The 26225-nt window shown below is 51.1% G+C and overlaps 2 protein-coding genes and 1 long non-coding RNA gene across 29 annotated transcripts in view; all 3 read right to left on the minus strand.

Moving 5' to 3' along the window:
* The window catches only part of CYTH1 (cytohesin 1), a 106127-nt gene extending 100634 nt beyond the window's left edge, over positions 1–5493 (minus strand). For 2 of the 4 annotated variants that reach the window (XR_013405739.1, XM_077968917.1), the window contains exon 1: positions 5371–5493. Coding sequence is in view for 1 of the 4 variants with exons in the window: in NM_001261797.1 (NP_001248726.1) it covers positions 5371–5392 (22 nt within the window). In the remaining 3 variants the exon portion in view is untranslated. 4 annotated transcript variants of the gene reach the window in all.
* Positions 5494–12055: 6562 nt separating this feature from the next.
* Positions 12056–19716, minus strand: LOC144336006 (uncharacterized). Its single transcript, XR_013407398.1, has 2 exons — positions 16853–19716; positions 12056–12659 (listed from the first exon to the last, which is right to left on the minus strand). It is a non-coding gene; the product is annotated as an uncharacterized LOC144336006 (long non-coding RNA).
* Positions 19717–20350: 634 nt separating this feature from the next.
* Positions 20351–26225, minus strand: part of USP36 (ubiquitin specific peptidase 36) — a 44756-nt gene continuing 38881 nt past the window's right edge. For 17 of the 24 annotated variants that reach the window (XM_077973079.1, XM_015120481.3, XM_077973091.1 and 14 more), the window contains 4 exons: positions 24388–24489; positions 23630–23745; positions 23113–23264; positions 20351–22611 (listed from right to left, as the gene is read on the minus strand). In XM_077973079.1, coding sequence (XP_077829205.1) covers positions 23133–23264; positions 23630–23745; positions 24388–24489 — 350 coding nt within the window. In that variant the 3' untranslated portion in view covers positions 20351–22611; positions 23113–23132. Of the gene's footprint in view, positions 22635–23112; positions 23265–23629; positions 23746–24387; positions 24490–26225 lie in introns of all 24 variants that reach the window. The other 7 variants (XM_077973089.1, XM_077973086.1, XM_077973078.1 and 4 more) reach the window with 2 other exon arrangements.

The following is a 26225-nucleotide window of genomic DNA, read 5'->3' on the forward strand; positions in this document are numbered from 1 at the left end:
AAAATTAGCCAAGCATGGTGGCACACGCCTGTAGTCCCAGCTATTCAGGAGGCTAAGGCACGAGAATCGTTTGAACCCAGGAGGCAGAGGTTGCAGTGAGTCAAGATCGTGCCACTGGACTCCAGCCTGGACAACAGAGCGAGACTCTCCCTTAAAAAAAAAAAAAAAAAAAAAAAAAAGGACACACAGTATGCATGTTATAAAGAGAATGTATGCAAAATTTAATTTTTACAATTTTTTTTCTTTTTCCTGAGCACCACAGTATTTCCTGTAAGTTAATGGTTTGTCTGGTGGGACTCCACAGGGCCATAAACTGTTTTTTTTTTTTAAAAGAAACCAGTAGGCCGGGTGCGGTGGCTCTTGCCTGTAATCCCAGCACTTTGGGAGGCCTAGGCAGGCGAATCACCTGAGGTCGGGAGTTCAAGACCAGCCTGACCAACATGGAGAAACCCTGTCCCTACTAAAAACACACAATTAACGGGGTGTGGTGGCGCATGCCTGTAATCCCAGCTACTTGAGAGGCTAAAGCAGGAGAATTGCTTGAACCCGGGAGGCAGAGGTTGCGGTGAGCCAAGATCGCACCATTGCACTCCAGCCTGGGCAACAAGAGTGAAACTCTGTCTCAAAAATAAATAAATGAACCAGTAAAAACATATCCCACATAGGTGTAGTCTGAACCAAACTGTCCCTATCTAGTGAATACAAGAGTATTGGAGTTGAGAAAGCCTTTTTGTTGGTTTTTGAAATTGTCTTTAATTGAACAGAGAAACTCTAAGGCTCTCTTTCTACAGCATATTATCAATGAGCTGTGTTCCAAAAGTTCTTTAATACTAAAAGGTAGCTAGGAAATTACAATGCATTTCCCTCAAGAAAGAATTCTAAGGCCGGGTGCAGTGACTCACACCTGTAATCCCAGCACTTTGGAAGGCTGAGGCAGGCAGATCTCGTGGTCAGAAGATCGAGACCATCGTGGCTAACACAGTGAAACCCCATCTCTACTAAAAATACAAAAAAAAAAAGAAAGAAAAAGATTTCTAAAAACAATGGTACCTGTCCTAGGCTGATTCACAAAACATTACCAACTTACACGGCAGGAACAGGGGCAAAAGCACAGGAAGTACTGTTGAAACAGCACACAAAGTTAACACTATAAGAAATGTTTCTCACTATTCTGAAAACCAAATATTAAGGTTTAGGCTGGGTGTGGTGGCTCACACCTGTAATCCCATCACTTTGAAAGGTTGAAGCAGGCGGATCAATTGAGGTCAGGAGTTCAAGACCGGCCTGGCCAACATGGGGAAACCCCATCTTTACTAAAAATACAAAAATTAGCCAGATGTGATAGCATGTGCCTGTAGTGCCCCTTACTCAGGAAGCTGAGAAAGGAGAATTGCTTGAACCCAGGAGGTGGAAGCTGCAGTGAGCTGAGATTGTGCCACTGCACTCCAGCCTGGGTGACAGAGCAAGACTGTCTCAAAAAAAAAAAAAAAAAAAAGAAAAGAAAAAAAAATTAAGGTTTAAAAAGTTTATTTAGGGCCGGGAGTGGTGGCTCACACCTATAATCCCAGCACTTTGGGAGGCCAAGGCAGTCGGATCACTTGAGGTCAGGAGTTTAAGACCAGCCTGGCCAACATGGTGAAACCCCGTTTCTACTAAAAACACAAAAATCAGCCAGGTGTGGTGGCAGGTGCCTGTAATCCCAGCTACTTGGGAGGCTGAGGAGGAGAATCACTTGAACCCAGGAGGCAGAGGTTGCAGTGAACCAAGATTGCATCACTGCACTCCAGCCTGGGCAACAGAGTGAGACTCCATCTCAAAAAAATAAAAGAAAGAAAAAGAAAAAGAAGTTTAATTAGGCCTGGCACAGTGGTTCATGCCTATAATCCCAACACTTTCAGAGGCCGAGGCGGGAGGATGGTTTCAGAACAGCCTGCGCAACATAGTGAGACTCTGCATCTATTTTAAAAAATAAAAGTAAAAAGTTTGTTTAGAAGAAAACAATGGAAGTTCTGAGGTGACGTCTGAACACGTCATGCTATATGCTTTATAAATCCATCACACACATTTCCTTTTACAATGTGGGATTTGGTCACGGTAAATTCTTTGTGAAACCTATGAGGGAAATGGACAATTCTGGAGACTAACACAAACCTTAAAGAACTCGGGAGTCTTATTCTTCATATGATCATCTTACACCATCAGGTACTTTTTGTGTGGTGACCCTATGGATGGGGAATCTCCTTTAATTCAATCTTTTTAGTTCCTCCAAAATAAAAGGATGATATTTAAAACTAGAAAGGGGAATAGGCCGGGCGTAGTGGCTCATGCCTGTAATCCCAGCACTTTGGGAGGCCTAGGCAGGGGGATCACCTGAGGTCAGGAGTTTGCGACCAGCCTGACCAACATGGAGAAACCCTGTCTCTACTAAAAATACAACATTAGCCGGGCGTGGTGGCACATGCCTGTAATCCCAGGTACTCAGAAGGCTGAGGCAGGAGAATCGCTTGAACCTGGGAGGCAGAGGCTGCAGTGAGCCGAGACTGCGCCATTGCACTCCAGCCTGGGCAACAAGAATGAAACTCCGTCTCAAAAAAAAAAAAAAGGAGAAGAATAAACTTATAAACTTTCTCATCTTGGTGTGTGGCAGACAGAATAATAGCCCCTAAAGATGTCCAGGTCCTAATCCCCAGAACTTGTGAATAGGTTACATCACTTGGCAGAAGGGGAATTAAGGTAACAGATGGAATTAAGGTTGCTAATCCTTATCCTTGATTATCCAGGTGGGTCCACTGCAATCACAAGGATCTTAATAAGACGGAGGTAGGAGGTCGAGAGAAATGAGAAGATGCTACCTGCTGGCTTTGAAGATGGAAAGGGGTACTATGAACCATGGAACACAGGTGGCCTCTAGAAGCTGGAAAAGGTAAGGAAACGGGTTCTCCCCTGAGCCTCCAGAAAGAACCAGCCTGGTCGACACCTTGGTTTTAGCACAGTGAGACCTATTTTGGACTTCTGACCTGCGGAACCCTGAAACAAATGTATGTTGTTTTGAGCCACCAGGCTTGTGGTAATATAACAGGTTTAGGAAACGAACACCCCCTGCTTCCATTCACCTCTTTCAAGTACAAGAGCAAAATGTCATGCCTGGTGGCAAAGCACTCACTGTATGAAAAGCAACCAGACCAAGAGCTTCCTGCCCACTGCAGCAGGCAAGAACACAAGAGAGGCCACGAACGCCTGGTAGGCAGGACACTGGGATCTGAGGGAAATTAAATGGCAAGAGGAGGCAGAGAAAAGAGCAGCAGGCAAAACTGCTGCCGGCTTCTCAGCAGTGGGCAGGAGTGAAATCTGGAGGGGCTGAACAATCTTTTGGGGCCAGCCAGTGGGTGATTTTTCTTTTAATCACAAAAGGAGGCTGGGAGCAGTGGCTCATGCCTGTAATCCTAACACTTTGGGAGGCCAAGATAGGAACTGGAGTTGACACCAGCCTAGGCAACACAGGGAGACCTCTCTCTCTACAAAAAAAATAAAAATAATTAGCAGGGCGTGGTAGCCCGGGCCTGTAGTCCAGGTTGCTGGAGGGGCTGAGAAGGGAAGTGAGAGGATTGCTTGAGGCCAGGAAGCAGAGCGTGCAGTGAGCTATGATAGCGCCCCTGCACTCCAGCCTGCACAAGAGAGCTAGACCCTGTCTCAAAAACAAAACAAAACAAACAACAACAAAAAAGCCGCACACGCTGCTTTTACTTGTTTACTTAGAAGGTAACAAGTGGGCCGGGTATAGTGGCTCACGCCTGTAATCCCAGCACTGTGGCAGGCAGAGGTGGGAGGATTGGTTGGGCCTAGGAGTTCAAGACCAGCTTGGGTAACACGGCAAGACCCCATCTTTTAAAAAAATAGAAAATTAGGGCTGGGCGCGGTGGCTCACGCCTGTAATCCCAGCACTTTGGAAGGCTGAGGCGGGTGGATCACCTGAGGTCAGAAGTTCAAGACCAGTCTGGCCAACATGGCGAAACCCAGTCTCTACTAAAAACACAACAATTAGCCAGGCGTGGTGGCACGCGCCTGTAGTCCCAGCTACTCAGGAGCCTGAAGCAGGAGAATAGCTCAGCTTGCCTGGGAGGCAGAGGTTGCAGTGAGCCGAGATGGCGCCACTGCACTCCAGCCTGGGCAACAGAGTAGGACTCTGTCTCAAAAATTAAAATAAAATAAAAATAAAAATAAAATAAAATATTAGCCGGGCATGGTGGCGTGCGTGTGGTTCCAGCCACTCAAGAGGCTGACTTGAGCTACGATCACGCTACTATGCTCCAGCCTGGGTGACAGAGCGAGATCCTGTCTCTTAAAAAAAAGAAAGAAAAATGTTCCGTTAGTTATTAAACTAGAATTGGGTTCCATTTGGCCACACAGTTCTGCTTTATTTGTACTTTGCTAGCAAACCACAAAAGTTCACCACTTGTTCTATTTCCCATTCTTTCTTTTAATTCCTTATGAACAAACTTAACATTAATTAACTACAGCATGTCAAATAACCTTTTGCAACCCCTACAATTTCAAACTCTTGGAGGGAGGCACCCCTGGCTGGGGCCAGCAGCCTCAGTGCGCGGGAGCGAGGGGAGCGGGACAGCGGCTCCGCTTGTCAAGTCTCCAGTCGGCGGCGGAGCGGCGTCCCCACCGCGGGCCCCCTCGGGCTCCACACCCGCGTCTCGGCAGGCGGCGACGCACGGGACCGGCGGCGGCCGGGCCCAGACACCCGCGGGCAGGGCCGTCCCGGAGCCCGCGCCTCGCCGGCGGCGCCGCTCCCCGTTCTCATTTCTGAACAAAGACATGGACCGGGCACAACTCGCTGAGGCCGGGAGCGGCCGGAAACTGCGGGGAACCGGGCCCGGCCATCCGCGCGTCCGCTCCGAGCCCCGCAGAGGGGCGGCAGGGTCAGTGACCCCCACCCCTTGGCGCCCCTGGACCCAGACTGCGACCCCTGCCCCGGGGACCCCAGTGACCCCCAACGACTCTCATCCCTCAGAGCCCCCGCGATCCTGCCCAGAGACCCCAACGACTCTCATTCCTCAGAGCTCGCGGCGACCCCCGGCCCCGCGAGACCGCGAGCCCGGCCTGTGACCCCCGCCCCGGCCACCCACATCCCTCAGCGCCGCCGGCGACCCCGGTCCCGGCGACCCTCATCCCTCAAAACCCCCCTGCGACCCCTGCCCCGTGGGGGCCCCGTGCACCGCTCGCCCGCCGGTCGCCCCGGGCTCCCCGTCCCGCACCAGTGTCCCCGGGAAACGCCAGCCGCCGCAGGCGCTGCCGGACGGCCGGGCCCGGAGGAGACTAGGGGCAGCGAGGGCGACGCGTCCGCCGCCGGGGCGCACTGACCGTAGCTGTCGTCCTCCTCCATGGTGCGGGCGCCGGGCTCCGAGCCCCGGCTCTCCGCTCGTGTCCCGCCGCGCCACCCGCGCCCCCGCTCGCCTCAGCCCGGCTCGAAGCCCCGCCCGCCTCAGCCCGGCTCGGAGCCCCGCCCCCTGCGCCGCGCGCCCCGCGCCCCGCCCGCCCTCGCCTGCGCCTGCGCCCGCCCCCTGCCCCCGGCCCGAGGCCCCGCCCCTCGCCCGAGGCCCCGCCTTCCTCCCGCGCGCGCCGCACCCCGGGTACCCGGCCGCCTCCCGAGGCTCCAGTCTGCGCACGCGCGCCCACCCGAGGCACCTCCCCTGCCCGGCCGCTGGCCCCGCCTCTAGACCACGCCCCCACCCGAGGACCCTCCCCGTCCGCCTCCGCGGGGCGGCGAGCAGGTTTCGGTTTCGCAAGGGCGGTGCAGGTATCCGGGGTGGCGGAGTTGGCCTGGCCGCACGAAAGCCCAAGGTCGTGTCCGGCCACTGAAGGGCAGGGTGGTCCTTGCTGACGCCAACCTCGAAGGTCAGACCCGGCCCCAGCTTGCCTGGGAGGGCCCGGTCCTTGGCGAAAGGCCACAAAAGCTATTTGAATTCATTTACTCTTGTGTTCAGAACCTTTACATATTAAATGTCGTAAGTTTACTGCTTCTACTTCCTTTTATTTGTCCTGAAGTTACCTGGGTCAAGATTGAAAGGAGGGCACTTCAAGTCCCAGCGTTTTGGATTTTATTCATTTATTTATTTACTTTTTGGAGACGAGTTTTGCTCTTGTTGCCCAGGCTGGAGTGCAGTGGTGCGATCTCGGCTCACTGCAGCCTCCGCCTCCCGGGTTCAAGAGATTCTCCTGCCCCAGCCTCCTGAGTAGCTGTGATTACAGGCATGTACCACCACGCCCGACTAATTTTTGTATTTTTAGTAGAGACGGGGTTTCGCTTTGTTGGCCAGGCTGGTCTTGAACTCCTGACCTCAAATGATCGGCCCGCCACGGCCTGCCAAAGTGCTGGGATTACAGGCATGAGCCACCACGCTTGGCCTCCTGTTTCTTTATGACAGAGGAGAAATCCACTGCTGCAGAATGCCAGCCCCAGAACCTGCCTTTCCCCCTGCAGTCACTTGTGGCTCCTGCACCCTACACAGAACACTCACTGAGAACTCCACAGAGATCCCTGGACTGCTGGGAAATTTCGGATCAACCAAAAAACGGGAGTAAAAGCCACAGAACACTTTCCTTGTGGGCCCTCCTGTCCTGAGTTTTACTATTTTTCTTTTTTCTTTTTTTTTTTTTTGAGACAGGGTCTCACTCATGTTGCTCAGGCTAGAGTACAGTTGGCACCATGACGACTCCCTGCACCCTCTGCTTCCTGGGCTCAAGCAGTTCTCCCACCTCAGCCTCCTGAGTAGCTGGGACTACAGTCACAGGCCACCACACCTAAGGTTAATTTTTGTGTTTTTTGTAGAGATGGAGGTTGCTAGGTTTCCCAGGCTGGTCTCAAACTCCTGGGCTCAAGCGATCCTTTCTCCTTGGCTTCCCAAAGTACTGGGATTACAGGTGTGAGCCACCATGCCTGGCTGGATTCATGATCTTAACCTTCATTGATTTTACCAGATTGTCCAGTTTTACTGGTGACCTTAGAGTAGGGAGTCACATTTTGACCCTAATGTGCCCTTGGGCTTAGGCGTGTTAGGTCAGAGACCCAGCTGCATTTTGTTCCTCTTGGCCTAGACTTAGGACACTTTTAGAATTGACCCCACATTGACCTGGCAAATCTTCTCAAACCGTCCATCACATGGGGTAATGGAGCACTGGGCCTCTCCCCCAGCGTGTGCCATCCTCTCCGTTTCACTCCCTACTTCACTTCTAACCCCAGACTCACCAGAAGGTTCAAGGTATATTCGAGCTGGGTTTCTTCCGTTAACAGTATGCAAGTCCCAGACCACCTCAGCTCTTGCTCAATGACCAGAACTCCAGAAGAAAAGCGATTCAGATGGCATGTTAATTCTTACTATCAGCACTCTAGACCTCTTAGCTGAATTCACCAACTGAATAGATTTGGAGAGGGAGGGATACTGGTATCACTGCTAGTCACAGATTAGCAGAGAACATAACTGTTTACAAATTCTGTTCCCTTACATTGTTCCATTAGATTGGTGTTTTTCAGCTGGGTGAAGTGGTTCATGCCTACAACTCCAGTACTTCGGGAGGCCAAGCTAGGAAAACTGCTTCAGGGCAGGAATTCAAGACCAGCCCGAGTAACATAGAGCGACCCTGTCTCTACAAAAAATTAAAAACTGTCGAGCATAGTGGCACATGCCTGTAGTTCTAGCCACTTGGGAAGCTGAGGTGGGAGGGATTCCTTGAGCCTGAGAGGTTGAGGCTGCAGTAAGCTATGATTGCACCACTGTGCTCCAGCCTGGGGCACACAGTGAGACCCTGTTACCAAAAAAAAAAAAAAAAAAGAAGTGTTTTTCAAACAGCAGGTCATGACTCTTAATGATTATGAAACAAATACTTATTAGATGAAAAGAAAATAGAATTTTTAAAAAATTGTAGTCCATCACACGTAATACAGAGACTGTTTGTTCTGGTTGCAAATGAATGCATGCATGTGTTCACTGGGTATGGCTGTCCCTGACCATGGATCACTGTCAAAGAAACACAGAAGCTGCTCCATTAGATCACATTCATGATCAGAGATTTTTTTTTTTTTTTTTTTTTTTGAGATAGGGTCTCACTGTGTCATCCAGGCTGGAGTGAAGCTGCACATCTCGGCTCACTGCAGCCTCCACGTAGCTGGGATTACCGCCGTGCGCCACCACGCCCAGCTACTTTTTCTGTTTTTAGTAGAGACGGGGTTTCGCCATGTTGGTCAGGCTGGTCTCTAACTCCTGACCTCAGGTGATCCGCCCACCACTGCCTCTCTTTTTTTTTTTTTTTTTTTGAGACGGAGTCTCGCTTTGTCGCCCAGGCTGGAGTGCAGTGGCCGGATCTCAGCTCACTGCAAGCTCCGCCTCCCGGGTTTACACCATTCTCCTGCCTCAGCCTCCCGAGTAGCTGGGACTACAGGCGCCCACCACCTCGCCCGGCTAGTTTTTTGTATTTTTAGTAGAGACGGGGTTTCACCATATTAGCCAGGATGGTCTCGATCTCCTGACCTCGTGATCCGCCCGTCTCGGCCTCCCAAAGTGCTGGGATTACAGGCTTGAGCCACCGCGCCCGGCCGACCCACCACTGCCTCTCAAAGCACTGGGATTACAGGCGTGAGCCATCACGCCCAGCCAGAGAGGTCCTTTAGTTGTTATCTTTGCATGACATTTGGAAGCCCAGGCTTCAAAAGGAAGCGTCCCTGCAAGCAGGAGTCAAGTCAGTTTCACTCTTGTATCTTGAATTTGCGTCCCCAGCCCCTGGAGCATAATGAGAAGGAGCCGGTGGCAGGTAGACAGGAACCACGGGACTCCACTGCAGCTGTGGATTCTAACCCAGACCTCTTCCCCCACATCCACTGATTCTTCAGAGAACCTTTAAAACGGGTTTGGGCTCCCTGCAAGTTTTGCTGTGGTTTGTAAGTCCTTAGTGGTTGATCCACTTGACAACTAATTTTTTTAAGTTGGTACCTTCCTGTGGTATTTTACAGTTTTTGGTTTTGTTTCGTTTTTGAGACAGGGTCTCGCTCTGTTGGCCAGGCTAGAGTACAGTGGCTCATGGCTCACTGCAGCCCCCACCTCCCAAGCTCCATTGATCTTCCCACCTCAGCCTCCTGAGTAGCTGGGACTACAGTTGCACACCACCACACCCAGCTAATATTTTATTTTTATTTTTTTTTAGAGACAGGGTCTTGCCACGTTGTCCAGGCTGGTCGTGAAATCCTGGGCTCAAGCGATCCACTCACCTTGGTCTCCCAAAGTGCTGGGATTACAGGCATGAGCTGCTGCTCCTGGCCACCCTCTGGTATTTTCCACTGTTCCTGGCTTGTACCTCCCTAAGCTCTTGTTACAGTCTTTTGTTAAAATGTTGGGTTAGGCCTCAGGAAACAATCTCTCTGACCTTCTCTTGTTCTTTCACCCGCCCCAAGGCAGGACTTTAATCTTGCCCACCTTTTGATTGTGGGTCTTAAGACCCTCCCCAGAAAGGGTCCTGCTTTGTGCCCTGGGGAATGGAAGCTTCCATAAAAACCCAAAATAACTGGGCCAGGATAGCTGAACATGTGGAGGTTCTTGGAGGGTGGTGCCTAGGGAGGGCTTGGAAGCCCTGTGCCCCTTCCCCATCTCTACATCTGTATCCTTTGCAATATCCTTTATTATAAACCACTAAATGGCTGGGTGCGGCGGCTCACACCTATAATCCCAGCACTTTGGGAGGCGAGTGGATCACCTGAGGTCAGGAGTTTGAGACCAGCCTGGCCAACATGGTGAAACCCGTCTCTACTAAAAATACCAAAACTAGCCTGGCGTGGTGGCGGGCACCTGTAATCCCAGCTACTCGGGGGGCTGAGGCAGGAGAATCGCTTGAACCCGGGATGTGGAGGTTGCAGTGAGCCAAGATCACACCATCACACTCCAGCCTGGGGGACAAGAGTGAGTCTTCGTCTCAAAAAAAAACAAAAAACAAAAAACCACGAAATGTGTTTCCTTAAGTTCTGTGAGTGGCTCCAGCAAATTAATCAAACCCAAAGAGGGGGAATCATAGAAATCCCAAGTTTAAGCTGGTCGCTCAGAACTTCCAGAGGCCCAGACTTGTGACTGGTGTGACAAGTGCGGAGACTTGTGACTGGTGTCACAAGTGCAGTCTTGGGGACTGAGCCCTCAACCTGTGAGATCTGAGCTCACTCCAGATAGAGTCTGAATTGCACTGGATTAGAGGACCCCCAGGTGGTGTCCACTGCTTAATATGTGGGAATAAACCCCCATGCCTCTGGGCAGAGCAGTCTTCTATGAGGATGGTTGTGAGGTGAGAGCAGACCATAGTTTGAGAGTTTTTCCCGAAACATTCCCCCTTCAGCTTCCCTGCCTTGCCTAATCTCAAAAAGAATTAGAAAGGTTTTAAGCAGCGGTAACCCAAAATACATTTTTCCTATGCTTATACCAGTTTTATTTTATTTATTTATTTTTTGAGACGGAGTCTTGCTCTGTTGCCCAGGCTGGAGTGCAGTGGCTCAATCTCGGCTCACTGCAAGCTCCACCTCCTGGGTTCATGCCATTCTCCTGCCTCAGCCTCCTGAGTAGCTGGGACTATAGGAGCCCGCCACCACGCCCGGCTATTTTTTTTTGTATTTTTTTAGTAAAGACGGGGTTTCACCATGTTGGCCAGGATGGTCTCGATCTCCTGACCTTGTGATCTGCCTGCCTCAGCCTCCCAAAGTGCTGGAATTACAGGTGTGAGCCACTGCGCCTAGCTGTTTTTTTATTTTTTTAATTGAAACAGAGTCTCGCTCTGTCGCCCAGGCTGGAGTGCAATGGCGCATGATCTCGGCTCACTGCAACCTCTGCCTCCCAGGTTCAAGTGATTCTCGTGCCTCGGCCTCCCGAGTAGCTGGGATTACAGGCACACACTACCACGTCTGGCTAATTTTTGTATTTTTAGTAGAGACGGGATTTTAGGCTGGTCTTGAACTCCTGACCTCAGGTGATCCACCCACCTCAGCCTCCCAAAGTGCTGGGATTACAGGTGTGAGTCACCACGCCCAGCCCTATACTATGGTTTTAAAACATCTTCAGGAACCACCTCAAAGTTCGTCAATAGCAAACAGGTTAACTACATTAGGATACTTTCATACAAGGGAGCATTCCCAGGTTTCAAGAGATAGAAGCAGATTTTTGTATTACCAACAGAAGACAGTTTCCAAGCTGTAAGTGAAAAAGTCAGAACAGTGGTATATAATACAGAACCATTTGTAATCAAAATCCTTGCATACATGCTATAGGTTTACAGATGTATATTCAGTCACTGAACAAATCTCTGTTAGGGGTGCTGTTCATGTGTTGGGAACACACAGGGCAATGAAGAGCAGCTGGAAAGCCCCAAGCTCTAGAGGCTTCCACTCTCGTGAACCAGCACTGCCTCATCATCCTCGGGGTAGAGGAGATTGGGAGCCACATTTACCTCTGAGAAGAGAACCTTTCCATACTGTTATGGGTTGAGTCACGTCACAACAAAAGATATGTTGCTCGCTGCAACCTCTAGCTCCTGGGTTCAAGCAATTCTTCTGCCTCAGCTTCCCAAGTAGCTGGGATTACAGGCACCTGCCACCACGCCTGGCCTTTTTTTTTTTTTTTTTTTTTTTTTTTGAGACGGAGTCTTGCTGTCACCCAGGCTGGAGTGCAGTGGCACAATCTCAGCTCACTGCAAGCTCCCCCTTCCAGGTTCATGCCATTCTCCTGCCCCAGCCTCCTGAATAGCTGGAACCTATAGGCTCCCGCCACCACACCCAGCTAAGTTTTTCTATTTTTAGTAGAGACGGGGTTTCACCGTGTTAGCCAGGATTAGTCTCCATCTCCTGACCTCGTGATCCACCCGCCTCAGCCTCCCAAAGTGCTGGGATTACAGGCGTGAGCCACTGCACCCGACCAGATTCATTATTTTAATTTTCACAGTAAACTTTCAGAGCTGTTTACCATATAGATACTATGCTTCACTGTACCTTCCAATTCTTCCAAATGCCCACATTTTATCTGGTTCCTTTTTCTTTTTTTTTTTTTTGAGACAGAGTCTCACTCTGTCGCCAGGCCGGAGTGCAGTGGTGCGATCTTGGCTCACTGCAACCTCCACCTCCCAGGTTCAAGCGATTCTCCTGCCTCAGCCTCCTGAGTAGCTGGAGGTGGCGCACACCACCACACCCAGTTAATTTTTGTATTTTTAGCAGAGACGGAGTTTCATCATGTTGGCCAGGATAGTCTCGATCTCCTGACCTCATGATCTGCCCGCCTCAGCCTCCCAAACTGCTGGGATTACAGGCGTGAGACACTGCGCCCGGCCCTGGTTCCTTTTTCTAAAACAAGTAATTCTATTTCGTTACCTTTATGTTCTCCCAGCTGGTTGAGTGGGGCAGTAGGGGTGCCCAGCTTCCGGAAAGTGCAGACTGGAGGATCTCAGAAGAAAGGCAGGACTGATGCCCACCTCAACCCTGTGTGCTACAGGAACAACAGACAGCTCACCCCCATCTGCTAGAAGGCATGAAGGAAGGAAGGGCCAAGGACGAGATGTGGAGAGACTCACGTCCATGGGGTAGGTATTGCTGAGGCCATCAGAACACCAGACACCAGGTCGGGCATGGTGGCTCACACCTGTAATCCCAGCACTTTGGGAAACAGAGGCAGGCAAATCACGAGGTCAGGAGTTCGAGACCAACCTGGCCAACATGGTAAAATCCCGTCTCTACTAAAAATACAAAAAAGTAGCCGGGCGTGGTGGCGGGCACCTGTAATCCCAGCTACTCGGGAGGCTGAGGCAGGAGAATCTCTTGAACTTGGGAGGCAGAGATTGCAGTGAGCCGAGATTGCGCCACTGTTGCCCAGGTGACAGTGCAAGACTCTGTCTCAAAAAAACAAAACAAAACAAAACAAACAAACAAAAAAACACCACCAGACACTAGGACATCATCTATGGCCTCCCCTCCACCAAGGGGAGAATTGTCAGCCACTACCTGATGTCATTCCCCTCTGCCAAGACCAGAATGCTGCCTATTGCCAGAGATCGGGACAGGAGGGACACTGAGGACTGAGATGTCTGGGGACAACACTGGCTTCATGAAAGAGATGTGAAGCTGGGTGTGGTGGCTCATGCCTGTAATCCCAGCACTTTGGGAGGCCGAGGCGGGCGGATCACAAGGTCAGGAGTTCGAGACCAGCCTGGCCTATATGGCGAAACCCCATCTCTATTAAAAGTACAAAAATTAGCCAGGCGTGATGGCACGCACCTGTAGTCCCAGCTACTTGGGAGGCTGAGGCAGAATAATCGCTTGAATCTGGGAGGTGGAGGTTGCAGTAAGCTGAGATTGCACCATTACACTCCAGCCTGGGCAACAAGAGCAAAACTTGGTCTCAAAAAAAAAAAAAAAAAAAAAAAAAGAGAGAGAGATGAGGCTCAACTGGGCATGCCAGCCTTCACTTGCCCAATCACTGTGTGATTTGTACCCCCTGAGACCAAGTGAAAGAGATGACCTCGAGGTAGCAGCTTTTCTAGAAGTCAGCCTCTGACACCTCCCATCCAGGAGTAGGCTGAACAGTGGTTAGACAGGCCTTTAATTTAGGTGTCTTCAAAAAGTGAATAAATAGAAGACAGAGGACTCAGCAGCTCTGCCAGGGAGCAAGCCTTCTGGACTTGCTAATTCTGTAGCACAGACCTTGCAGGGAAGGTGAAGCACTGGTGAAGAAGGGGTGTTAATCCCTGCAAGAGGCTGCAAAGCGAACTGCTCATACAGGCTTGGATTGGGGCATTGTCTTGCTTTGAAAACCCTCAGATTTTATTTTGCTAAAGCTTGCAATTTCTTCTGTGTGTAAATGGCACTTAAAATCTGTTTGTAATGGAACTTGATTGTATCCAGCTGTCACCAACTGTTCCTGTGCCACCCAAAAGACAGCTGGCCACGTGCCATGGTTTGGGCGTTCACTTCAAATAGAGGAGCTAGTGCTCTAGTTCCTGCTAGACTTCACCAAAATGTTTTCACTCACGCAGAAAAACAAAGGGGGTGCGGGTAGGGCTCGGGGAAGGCAATGTGAAGGGGAATTAGTGCAGTGTAGACTATGGAGCCACTGACTTTGAAGGAGGGTGGACTGGCTGTTTTCTGAGCAGGGTCCGAATGCACAGTCACAAAGCGTGCTGCCTTCAGCAACTGCTCCAGTTCACTCATTCAACAAATATTTACTGGGTGACTGGTAAGTGCTGGGCCTTGCCAAAAGAACTGTGTAGCCACATAAGACAGAAAATGACAGAATAATACCTTCTTTTTTTTTTGAGACAAAGTCTCACTCTGTCATCCAGGCTGGAGTGCAACAGCACGATCTCGGCTCACTGCAACCTCCACTTTCCAGGTTCAAGTGACTCCCCTGCCTCAGCCTCCCTGTGTAGCTGGATTACAGGCACCCACCACCACACTTGGCTAATTTTTGTATTTTTAGTAGAGGTGGGGTTTCTTTTTCTTTCTTTCTTTTTTTTTTTAAGACGGAGTCTCACTCTGTCACCCAGGCTGGAGCGTAATGGCGCGGTCTCGGCTCACTGCAACTTCCACCTCCCGGGTTCAAGTGATTCTCCTGCCTTAGCCTCCCGAGTAGCTGGGACTATAGGTGCCCACCACCACACCCGGTTAATTTTTGTATTTTTAGTAGAGTTTCACTATGATGGCCAGGCTGGTCTTGAACGCCTGACCTCATGATCCGCCTGCCTCAGCCTCCCAAAGTGCTGGGATTACAGGTGCGAGCCACCATGCCTGGCATTATTATTATTTTTTTTTGAGATGGAGTCTTATTCTCTCGCCCAGGCTGGAGTGCAGTGGCACGATCTTGGCTCACTGAAACCTCCGCCTCCAAGGTTCAAGCAATTCTCCCTGCCTCAGCCTCCTGAGTAGCTGGGATTACAGGTGTGTGCCACCAGGCATGGCTAAGTTTTGTATTTTTAGTAGAGATGGGGTTTTGCCATGTTGGCCAGGCTGGTCTTGAACTCCTGACCTCAGGTGATCCACCCGCCTCAGCCTCCCAAAGTGGTAGGATTACATGCCTGAGCCACCACACCCAGCCAGAATAATACATTTTAAAGGGGGAGGGGAGGTACATTAAACACTGATCATTTGTAACATAGTAACAACAAAAAACTACATGAGGTACATTTTAACAATCTCAACTCTTCCCATGGGATAATAAAGGTTGACACAGTTGACACGTTCATTTTATTTTTATTTCTTTTAAATTTTTTGTAGAAGCTAGGCGTGGTGGCTCACGCCTGTAATCCCAGCACTTTGGAAGGCCGAAGCGGGTGGATCACGAGGTCAGGAGATCGAGACCATCCTGGCTAACACAGTGAAACCCGGTCTCTACTAAAAATACAAAAAATTAGCCAGGCGTGGTGGCGGGCGCCTGTAGTCCCAGCTACTTGGGAGGCTGAGGCAGGAGAATGAAGTGAGCCCGGGAGGCGGAGGTTGCAGTGAGTCGAGTTCGCGCCACTGCACTCCAGCCTGGGCGACAAAGTGAGACTCTATCTATCTCAAATAATAATAATAATAATTTTGTAGAGACAGGCTCTCACTACGTTTCCCAGGCTGGTCTCGAACTCTTGGGCTCAAGCAATCTTCTCACCTCAGCCTCCTAAAGTGCTGGCATTACAGGCATGAGCCACTGTGCCTGGCCAACACATTCATTTTAAAACGGCCTTAAAAAAAATCATTGGTTTATGTAAAATAACTTGAATTCCCTACACACATTTCACAGCAAGTATTTGCCATGTAAAATCTGGTCTCATGATGGTAAGAAGCTACCTAAATAACTAGATCCTACTTAAGGGACTGGCAATCTTGTAACGAGTTTCTCACTCAATCTCTAATGGATATTTGGCAGCCGTGTCCTATTGCTTCCTCTAATCAACACCCTCCTAAATGAAGCAGACAGGGAGAAAACCAATGAACACACACATGCAGGACACATATCATGAGAGTGACAGCTGACAGTCATGATTTGAATCTAATCTGCATTTTAGAGGAGAAAAGCAAATTCATGATGCTAACTCATGGCAGACCCCTTAGAACACAAGTCTTGATTCCCAATCTGGCCTTTCTTTTCTTTTTTTTTTAAGCTGGAGTTTCACTCTTGTTGCCCAGGCTGGAGTGCAATGGTGTGATCTCAGCTCACCACAACGTCCACCTCCCGGGTTCAAGTAATTCTCCTGCCTCAGCCTCCCAAGTAGCTGGGATTACAGGCATGCGCCCACGACACCCGGTTAATTTTGTATTTTTAGTAGAGACGGGGTTTCTCCATGTTGTGTCATGCTGGTCTCAAACTCCTGACCTCAGGTGATCCGCCTGCCTAAGCCTTCCAAAGTGCTGGGATTACAGGCGTGAGCCATCGCGCCTGGCCCTGGCCGTCTTTCTATAGGAAGTCATGATTCAAACCTGAGTCCAGCCTGGCCCTACTTTAATCCCTTTAAAGCAGGAAAAATATACAGCAGTTTCCCCTTGAGAAAGCAACTTGCATAAGCAACAATTCAGGACAGATTCTGCTAAGAACAAGCACATTTTAAATCTCAGGGCCCTCTCATGGGGCAATTTCCTCAGTGCCTGGAGTGCTTTCTGAGATCCCAGAACGACGGGCCGGACAGCTGCCCAGAGGCCTCCAGGGGGCTGTGGAAGGCTGAAGAGGCAGGGGGATCTGGATCGAAAAATAGAGGAGACTAATTCTCTGAACAGGAGTGGGAAACTTTATGTCGGGAATGATTGGATTCTGGTTTCTTGCCTTAAAAGATTGTCCTTGGGGCCGGGCACAGTGGCTCACACCTGTAATCCCAATGCTTTGGGAGGCCAAGGCAAGAGGATTATTTGAGGCCAGGATCCTATACTGAGGGGGCACCACTTTTGAGTGTCTACAGTAGAGATCCCGACACAGGGTGGATCGGTCGACTGTTCAGTGGGATGTGTTGACTGGATCAGTTGATTCTGGGCTTGATCTAGAGTGTGCATCAAATGCAACCGACTCACATCTTAGAGGAGCTCTCCGGGGTGCGGAGGTGAACAGTGTCAAATCGTGGCAAGAAGTCGGTGGCAAGTGTGGGAATTAGGTCACTGAAGAGTGATGATGGCAGAAGCTAGACTAAGAACCACGGAGAGTCAACACAGAGCAAACTGAATGTCGACTAAGGGAGAGAGGGTGGCTGAGAGGGGACACAAGGAAACGCAGGCTTTTTAGGATGGGAGACGCCTGAACATGTTCCTAAGGGAAGGGAAGAGTGAGACACGGGAGCAGACAGGGTAATTAATGGAGCAAGGTCCCCAGGGTGGAAGAGGTTGGCCTCAAGGGCACAGGTGGGGTGCCAGCATACACAGAGGGGGCACCTCATCCAGCATCTCCAGTAGAGGTCCCCGGAGGATGGAGGAACAGCCCCTGTACTACACTTCCTTCCCGCTCTCCCACACCAACCACCCAGCCCTCTGGGAGGCATCAGATCAGAACAGTGGGTCTGCCCAGCAGCAGCCCGGGGGACTATTGGACACGCACATTCTCACGCCTCATCCCAGACCTGCTGAATCAGAATGCCGGGGAAGGAGCCCGGAAACTGGTGTGTTAAGAAGCCCCTGGCAATTCTGGTGCTCACTGGAGTTTGAGACCAGGGACCAGGACCGCAACTCTCAACTCTGCTGCTCACTACGATCCCCCTGAGGAGGTTTTACATGCTGATGCCCAAGCCTCACCCCTAGATTCTGATTCTACTTCTGTCAGTGTCGAATGCCTCTCCCCAGGTGCTCCTGCTGCCCCATGAACACCGAGAACCCTGAGGTAAGAAGGAGAAGGGAACAGAGGGAGAGGAGTTGGCTTTAGCTTTGGTTTTCCCATGTTGTTTAATTCTGGGGTGGGATAAGAATTATTGAGGTAGCTTCGGAAGTCACTTACCAAGAGTAGTGGGCACATACACAATGAGACAGCAAAACAGTTTGCAGGGATCACTGAAAAGAATGGGAGAGAGAGGAAGGAGTTGCCTGAAGACCAAGGGCAGAAATCCCAAAAGGCAGGCAGAGCCTAACGAAGAAGGGCAGCCAGACAGCCCTGAAAGCCAAATCCATGGCACCCGGATGATCTTCTCCAAGTGTCATCCCCAGTCCAGATGTGGAAGGAGCAGGGGGCCAAGCCAAGCCGGGATCTGCACGAAGCAGCAGCAGGGCCACCTGCAGGCAAGAGTGTGAGCTCCTGGGAGTCAGCTCAGGTGATAAGACACAGAAAGCTGCCCCTCTGCATGTCACGTGACCTGTGTGCCCACAGTTCTCCTTTACCACCACCCCCTCGGTGTACTCACATCCTCATCTGCACTGAGGTTGTCCAAGCTACCAAGACTCGAGGCAGCAATTCTCACAGCACCATCCAGTGTTAAAGTGGCCTGAAGGTCACTGTCACAGTTAAAATGAGCCCTAATAGTGTGTTAGAGACAAATGGATGCCCACCTGATTGCCCAGTGTCCAGACACCTGGGCTTTTTCCTAACTGGAAGACTCGGAGCCCACCCACTGCCTACTTCCCATGCCTAGGATTCTCCCTGGGTTCCATTCTGGTAACATGCCAACACATCAACTGTGTCAGATTGAATCTCACCACCTAAAGGCCTTCCTGAAACCATCAGTGAGCCACCTGCTTCCCTGGCTACCACTTGGCCTCTAAACCCAACTAACCAACCCAGCAGAAATCATCTTAAACTCCACCCAGAACCTTCCACCGTATCTGCCACCTCACCTCGAGTCAGTCCATCTCCTAAATATCCAAGTGACCTCACTTCTAGCCTCTGCTACTAATGCCAATCTCTTAGCTCTAGCCTCAGCCACTTCTCAGCCAACCTAGTGGCTGGTCATCCTCACCTGCTGTCCTCTGCGCTCCACTGGCCGCCTTTCAGGCCATCAGACATCCTGGAATCCACTATCAGCCTCAGGAGTACCTTGGTACATCAGACCTTGGTAACCCTTCTTGCCCAAACTGTCAACCAAAACCTGCCCTGCACTTTTGCACCTGACTTACGGTTAGCCAGCTGAGTCCTGCTGGCCGGCTCCACTTCCAACCCCCTTTCAGAATGTCACCTCACCAGACGGTGCATCAGGCAGAGCTCATGACAGGCTCCTCATGGCCTCCCGGCATCTCCCTAACAGCGCTCGCCCTGCCCTGGAGCCGTCAGTCCTGCCGGTGGGACTCTGCGTGTGTTCACTTTTACACTCACCCAGAAGTGGCCCTAGTGTTTGGTAAACGGCAGTTAAGAATGGAAAAGCCTGTCGGGCACGGTGGCTCATGCCTGGAATCCCAACACTTTAGGAGGCCAAGGCGGGTGGATCACGAGGTCAAGAGATGGAGATCAGCCAGGTGCAGTGGCTCACGCCTAGAATCCCAGCACTTTGGGAGGCCGAGGCAAGCAGATCATAAGGTCAGGAGTTAGAGACTAGCCTGGCCAACATGGTGAAACTCTGTCTCTACTAAAAATACAAAAATTAGGCGTGGTGATCCGTGCCTGTACTCCTAGCTACTTGAGAGGCTGAGGCAGGAGAACTGCTTGAACCGGGGAGGCAGAGGTTGCAGTGAGCGGAGATCATGCCACTGCACTCCAGCCTAGGCGACAAAGGGAGACACTGTTTGGAAAAAAAAAAAGAAAAAGAAAATGAAAAAAAAAATAATGGAAAAACCACAGCCTCACCCATGTAACCACTGCACCCAGCGTTGGTGTCAGATCACCACCTCTCCAAGCTTCAGAACCCCCTCAACCGCTGCCCAGACTACAACGCAAATGCCTTCAGATACAGCCTGGCTGGCAGGAAGGCCTCTGGGTCAGCAGTGTGCCCCACTCTGCCACCCCTTTGGTTTGGGTCCAGGAGCTGCCTCACCTCACTTGTTCTTACTTGGCTGTCCTCATTTTGGGGTGCCCAGCCAAGCCCCTAAAGAGAAGTGAAAACATGATGCCCTGTGTTTGGTGGACACCCTGGGGTGGAGAAAGCTTGCTTGCTTCCAAGTTGCTGAAGGGAGAAGTGGGGAGCCACACACATCAGGTAACAGGGCTACAGAGCAGCATTCTCAACAGGACCCGATGCACTGCAACCCGCCTGCGCCCCGGGGTGCATTCGGCCTCTTGGTCACCCATTCACTAGGGCTGCTCTTGCCAAATGTAACCTCCTGGACACTGGGCTCCCTGCAGGGACCTACCTGCCCCTCCTAGCCCAACCTCAACTTCCAGGACAGGTAGAATCAGCGAGACCCTGGTGGGGATGTACCTTTAAAAAAAAAAAATCAAATGAAAAAACAAAGACCCAGAACTCACAAAAACAGAGTATTTTATTGCACCAAGATCGTGGCAACATGTGGGGCTCTCAGGCCCCTAGAGAGGAGGTGCAGAGGACGGGACACAGACCTCTGCATATAGACAGGTACGGCCATGCAACCAGGACACAGGGCAGGTGAGTGAGAGGACCCGGGAGAGGCAGCTGCTGTACGCAGGCCCCACTCCCTCCAGCTCCATTCCCAAGCACAAAATTAAACAGACCCAGATCCTAAGTCAACCAAGTGACTGCTACGACATAGGCTTGGGTTATCGATATTTACTTACATACGTGCACGTGACCTAGAATTTGAACTCATCTTTTTTCTGGGCCTCATCTTTTTTCTGGGCCTCATCTTTCCCTTCCCTGTCTGGTTGATGACTTCTTTGGAGGGAAGGGACGTGACTCTACCCGACACTGATAAACACTGCAGAAAGTCGTCTCGTGCTCACCACTGCCCAAGAGTTAACGAATGTATGTTCCTCAGGAAAAAGTTTTACAGTTGTCTAGTGGAGAAGGGAAGAGACTGATTTGGAGGAGAGAAGAGAAAGAAAAGGAGATAAATTCTGTGCTAGCAGACAACTAACATTTTCCACTGGAGAACATCACATGAAAAACATGGCAGAGGGAACAGTTCACACAGGAATGCAAGTCACCACCCCGAGAAGAAAAGGAACATACCCTGCCCGTGAAGGCATGTGCTTTCCCTCCCAGATAAGTTACGAAGCCAGAGCACAGAAGCCGGGCCCTCATCTTTCAACATTCAGAGATCGGTCCGCAGGAGAGCAGAGGGCACCCTGACCAGCTCAAGGCGGACGGACCTCCACTCACTGCTGCTGGGACAGAGGTGGCCACAGGAGCTGGATTCTCTCCCGCCCTTCTAAGTGAAACGTAAACACAGAAGAAAATCCAAAGAGACACTCACCCACATAGGAAAAATAAATGTATCTTCCCATATGAAAAAAGTAATTCCATCTACACAGCAGTAACCACCCAGGCCCCAAGCATGAAGGCAGGACGCTAAGCTGCCTCAGGGAGAGGAGGTGCAGACAGTGAGGCAGCCACCCAGGACAGCAGGACGCCTCTGGCCCAGCAGAGCCACATTGAAGGAGATGTAAGTCCAACACCACGTCCATCTCCACCTGCGACGACTCCGGGAGGAAAGGACGGGGACAGACCCAACAAGGAAGGATGTTCACGGTCACCTTCACACTTCCCACTACTATGAGGGCATTTGTCTTTTTCTTGAAAATATCACCTTCTCTGAGGATTTCCTGTATTTATTAAATTACAAGTTGGCAGGCACAGCTTAAGCAAGATAGAAAAGTAATCTTCTTGAGTTATACAATCATTTAAATTCCAAAGCACTCACAAAATTGAGCAAACAAAGCCACTATTTGCATATTTGGGAAAGGAAACATATTGCTAATGGAAGCCACAGGACTGGTCAAAAATAAATGTTTTGTATTAAGTAGTAAAATAAATGGAGAATTCTACCCCAAGGCCTCCACCTCAGTGAAGACCTGTGGGGTATTGCAGCTGCAAGGGAAGCTACAGCACAGTCGTCTCAGAATAAATAGCAGCCTGGAAAGCAGATGTATTCGCAGGTAATACCGAGGCCTCCTCTGACCCCAAACAGCCTCTGCTCTCCAGGACAGTTGAGAGTTACTCACAAGGAAGGGCTGCACAGTAGGGCCACCCTCTCGAGTTCCATAAAAGGGAGAGCTGGCTGGGTGGAGTCGGCTCTTCCTTTCTGAGGACAGGTAAGGCCAACAGTGGAAGGGGCCCCACCGAGGAAGCAGGGGAGGGTGGGCTCAGACACAACGGTGGCGCCAGCCCTGAGGAGCAAGGGATGGCTCGCCAAGAGCCACCAGCCATGCACCAGGAGATCACCTGGGGGACGTGTGGCCACCGTCCCCCACTCTCTCGATAGCCCCAACTGGGGGGGAGCAGCCTCTGCCAGCACAGACCACCGTCTATGAACACAAGAAGGCACAGCCCGGCGAAGATGTCCAGCAGGCGTGCAGCCACCTCTGCTCACACACACACTGTCGTTTCTCTCGCAGGGCTGGTCAGGAATGTCACCAAAGAGGTTCCGATATAGAGAAGCCTCAAAGCCTCTCCGTCGGGTGGTCTGTGGACACTGGTACCGGGAGGGCTCCTACCGTTGCAGGCTCACAGCGCAGCAGAGCCCACACAGAGAGCTCCCTCAGGTCCAGACGGACAGCTCCCAGGAAGGGATGCCTTGTCTCCAGGAGGCTGCGGAACAAAGCACAGCAGTCCTGACAGAGAGAAACGGGACCACAATCTTCCCACTGCCATCCTTGGGTATGAGTCCAACCCAGGAACCCAATGCATGGCATCTCGATGCGGCTGGCAAACCCCACACACTTCTGCAAGTGACTAGGACACGTGCCAGATATATACACTGCCCACATCCTACACACACCCCACATATGCCCTTCTCCAAGTGACCAGGACACACACCACAGATGCCAGGTGTACACACCCCACACCCAATACACACTACACGCACCCCCTTATACACACGCATCCCACACACACCCTTCTCCATTCAAGTGACTAGGACACACACCACAGACGCGTCCACACCAGACACACACCACCCAACACACATGTGCCAGATACATAGCCTACATGCATCACACATATGCATGCCACACCCCACCACACCCCCTGTACACAAACACAGCACACACACCCCCACCTCACCCGCACACCCACGCCCTCGGAACCAACCTCCTTCCACAGAGGCACAGTCAACGGCGATAGCTGAGGCTGGCAGCCTTCGCTGGGTGAGTCACAGACCAGAAGTTCCGTCGAGTCTGAAGTTTCTGAAAGGCGTTGAAGTTTCTCCTCTTCTCTCTCTTAAATTTTTTAATTTTCTTTTCCTAGACCAAGAATCACAGGCATCACAGTTCCCAAAAAGGGCTCTTTCCTGGCCCACGGGGCTCCATACTACATGCAGGTCACCAGCTTCCTGCACACAGGCCAGGCTCTCGCGAGCTCTCTGGAGACCCACTCTTCACAGTGACCCCTGCGCACAGCACCCTGCTGTCCCCCTACTGATGAAGGGGCAGAAGCTGCAAGGATGCATTCCCTGTCCATGGCCACATGCCCAGACAGGCCTGGGCAGCCTGGCTCTTCTCGCGCTCGGCCACTTCATGCCACTGCCGCCACCTCCAACTGCCCCGGCCCTAAGCTGAGCCACACCGCCCTGCTACCTCAAGCCTGTGGTCAGCATCACACATCATACCTTCCCTCGGTCAAACTCTTCATCCCAGTCATCAACCACGGTCTCAGTCTGGGCCAGTCTGCTGTCTTCAATAGAATCCTGACTGACCGCCGACATCTTGCCATCCCAGGTCAGAACTACCAGGCAGACACAGGGCTCAGCACGAGTGCAGGTTCCCAGGTACCCTGAGGCTTCACTTCAAGAGTGTCATTTACCAACTAGTCTACCCATAATTAGTCAACAATTTTGAGTGCCACCTTGTGGTGAACAGAAGGACAAGAGGAGGACGGCTCGACGTCCGTGTGTGGTCCGTCAGCACAGAACCCCCAACACCACCCTCTTAGCTAAACGCTAAACCACGGCCACAGACTTCAGTTCTCTCTAAAACCACGCCCTCGTCTGAGAAACAAAGATGTCCTATTCGGCCTCGAAGTCTGAATAAAAACATGCTCTGAGTAAGAAGTGACATTACCTAGGTTGGAAGAGCTTGGTCACTATGCCCCTTCCCTACCCAAGACCCAGCATGTGCTGGGTTCCTCACCCTGCCCCAACCCTCAGAAGCAGCTGTTCTGGATCCTGCCATGGACAGAAGCCACCTTCGTGCCACGGCCGAGGGTTTAAAGAGGATTCCAGCCAGTGTTGAGATTCCTCTTCCTATTCTCAAAGCCGAGCGATCCTGCCCTCCACACTCACAGTACACCAGGATCCATTCCACACCCTTCCCTCCTCCAAAACCAACCAATCAAAGGCAAACAGAAGTCCTGTCTCCAAACCAGTACCTTTTCTCCCATAAGCTTTATCAGATGAGTATTTGAGCAGTTCCTGGACCACATCAGACTCTCGCTCTCCATTCCAAGACACAGGAGGGGCCTGGCCCAGCCCTGCAAGGAGGAGCCAAGAAACATTTACAAACGTTTAAAATAACCCACTGGGGAAGCAACCACACACCTTAAATTATAGCAGAACTTACAGTAAGTAGATGCCATTTTTTTTTTTTTTTTTAAAGACAGGGTCTCACTATGTTGCCCAGGCTGGTCTCAAACTCCTGGGGACTCCTACTGGCCTCCCAAAGTGCTCCCAAACTGTAATCCCAAAATGCTGGGATTACAGGCATGAGCCATGGCGCCCAGCCTAAATGTTTATTTACTAATGCTTACATGCTTAATTTACTAATGATCTCACACAGTAGAGAAGGTTGTCCAAGTCAATGCATGAAAAAGAAAACATGGAAAATAACAAAAAGCTAAAAAGCAAAAAAAAACCCTTAAAACCCCTTTAACCAGCAGGGTAAGTCCTCAGTCTGACAGAGGGAGGGACGAAAACTAGATCTAAATGGAACCCACTTCACCTAAGGGAGAGGCCCGTGGCCCAGAACCAGCCTGACACCTGGATGACCACAGGGGTGGGGGGAATGGCCAAGCTTGGCTGCTGCCATCAGGGACCCCGACCTCTTAAGCCCTGTCCAGGGGTAACCTGGTCCCTGTCAGCAACACTGCACAGGTCCACCCAGCATGTCGGGACCAGGAGAGCACTCACCACCCTCATCGGGTTCTAGAAACCCTTTCTCAACTAGTCCTCTGGCCAGCTACCCACATAGCCCCTGGAATATACTCACCTCCCTTCACACAAATCTAACCTCATTTCTCCCTGCCTCCAATTCCTCAGTGAGCTCCAGGCTAAGTGTCCCCTGCCCCTGCACAGTGGCTTCCATAGTTCCCATCTCATCCACAGCCCAGGGACGTGGCCATGCAGAGTAGCCTGCCTACTCCCAACATGCTGCGCCTCCTGCCCTTGGGCCTGGTACCCTGCTCATTTAGCCATTCTCCTCAGGTGCACAGGACTGAGAGTGTATGGGGCCAGGTGTTCCCCCTCAGAGCCCATGCAGCCCCCAGTGCGCAGTGCAGGGCGCACTGCTCAGGACACACAACTAGCACCTGGCATGGACCCTGGCGCACTACAAGTGCTCAAGTGATGTCCCTTGAATTCCTGCATTAACAAGCCAACTCCGCTTTGCTCCAAGGATGGCACGGAGCACGGCTCTGGCACCATGTTAGTGCAGTACTTCTGAGAGCATGCTGGCCAGCAAACACGGTTGGCACTTGCTAGCACCTGCATTTTGCAATTTATTTCATACTATTTCATTTTTATCGATAAATTCCTTTCTTAAGAGTTGGATAAATACAAATCAGTCTCTAAGGTCTTGCTGGCCCCTGGATGCACTGCCATCAGACCTTCCAGACTGCAGCGGAGGCCTCACTCAAACTCGGCCCGCTATACCAAGCAGCCAAGACTTTCTTCCCTTCACTTAACAAATGTGTTCTGTGGCAGGTGCCTGCCAAGGCATGCCCCAGCCAGCCCTAAAGAAAACAAAAGACCCTCCAATTGGACAGCCCCAAGGACAGCCACAGCACACAGGTCCCCAACAGCAAGCGCACCATGCTATGTTCTGAAAGGCCCAGCTACATAGAGGGAGAGGAGGATTGAACCCAACTCTTCTAAGTTCAACCATCACAGAAAAAAACTCAGGCTGGGAGTTCAGGGAGTCATTCAATGAGAAGCTGTAGACAGGAACAGCTTTGAATCAGAAGATCCACTGGCGTTCACAGAATGTTTTAAA

The sequence above is a fragment of the Macaca mulatta genome, chromosome 16, assembly GCF_049350105.2.
Source record: "Macaca mulatta isolate MMU2019108-1 chromosome 16, T2T-MMU8v2.0, whole genome shotgun sequence".
NCBI lineage: Eukaryota > Metazoa > Chordata > Mammalia > Primates > Cercopithecidae > Macaca > Macaca mulatta.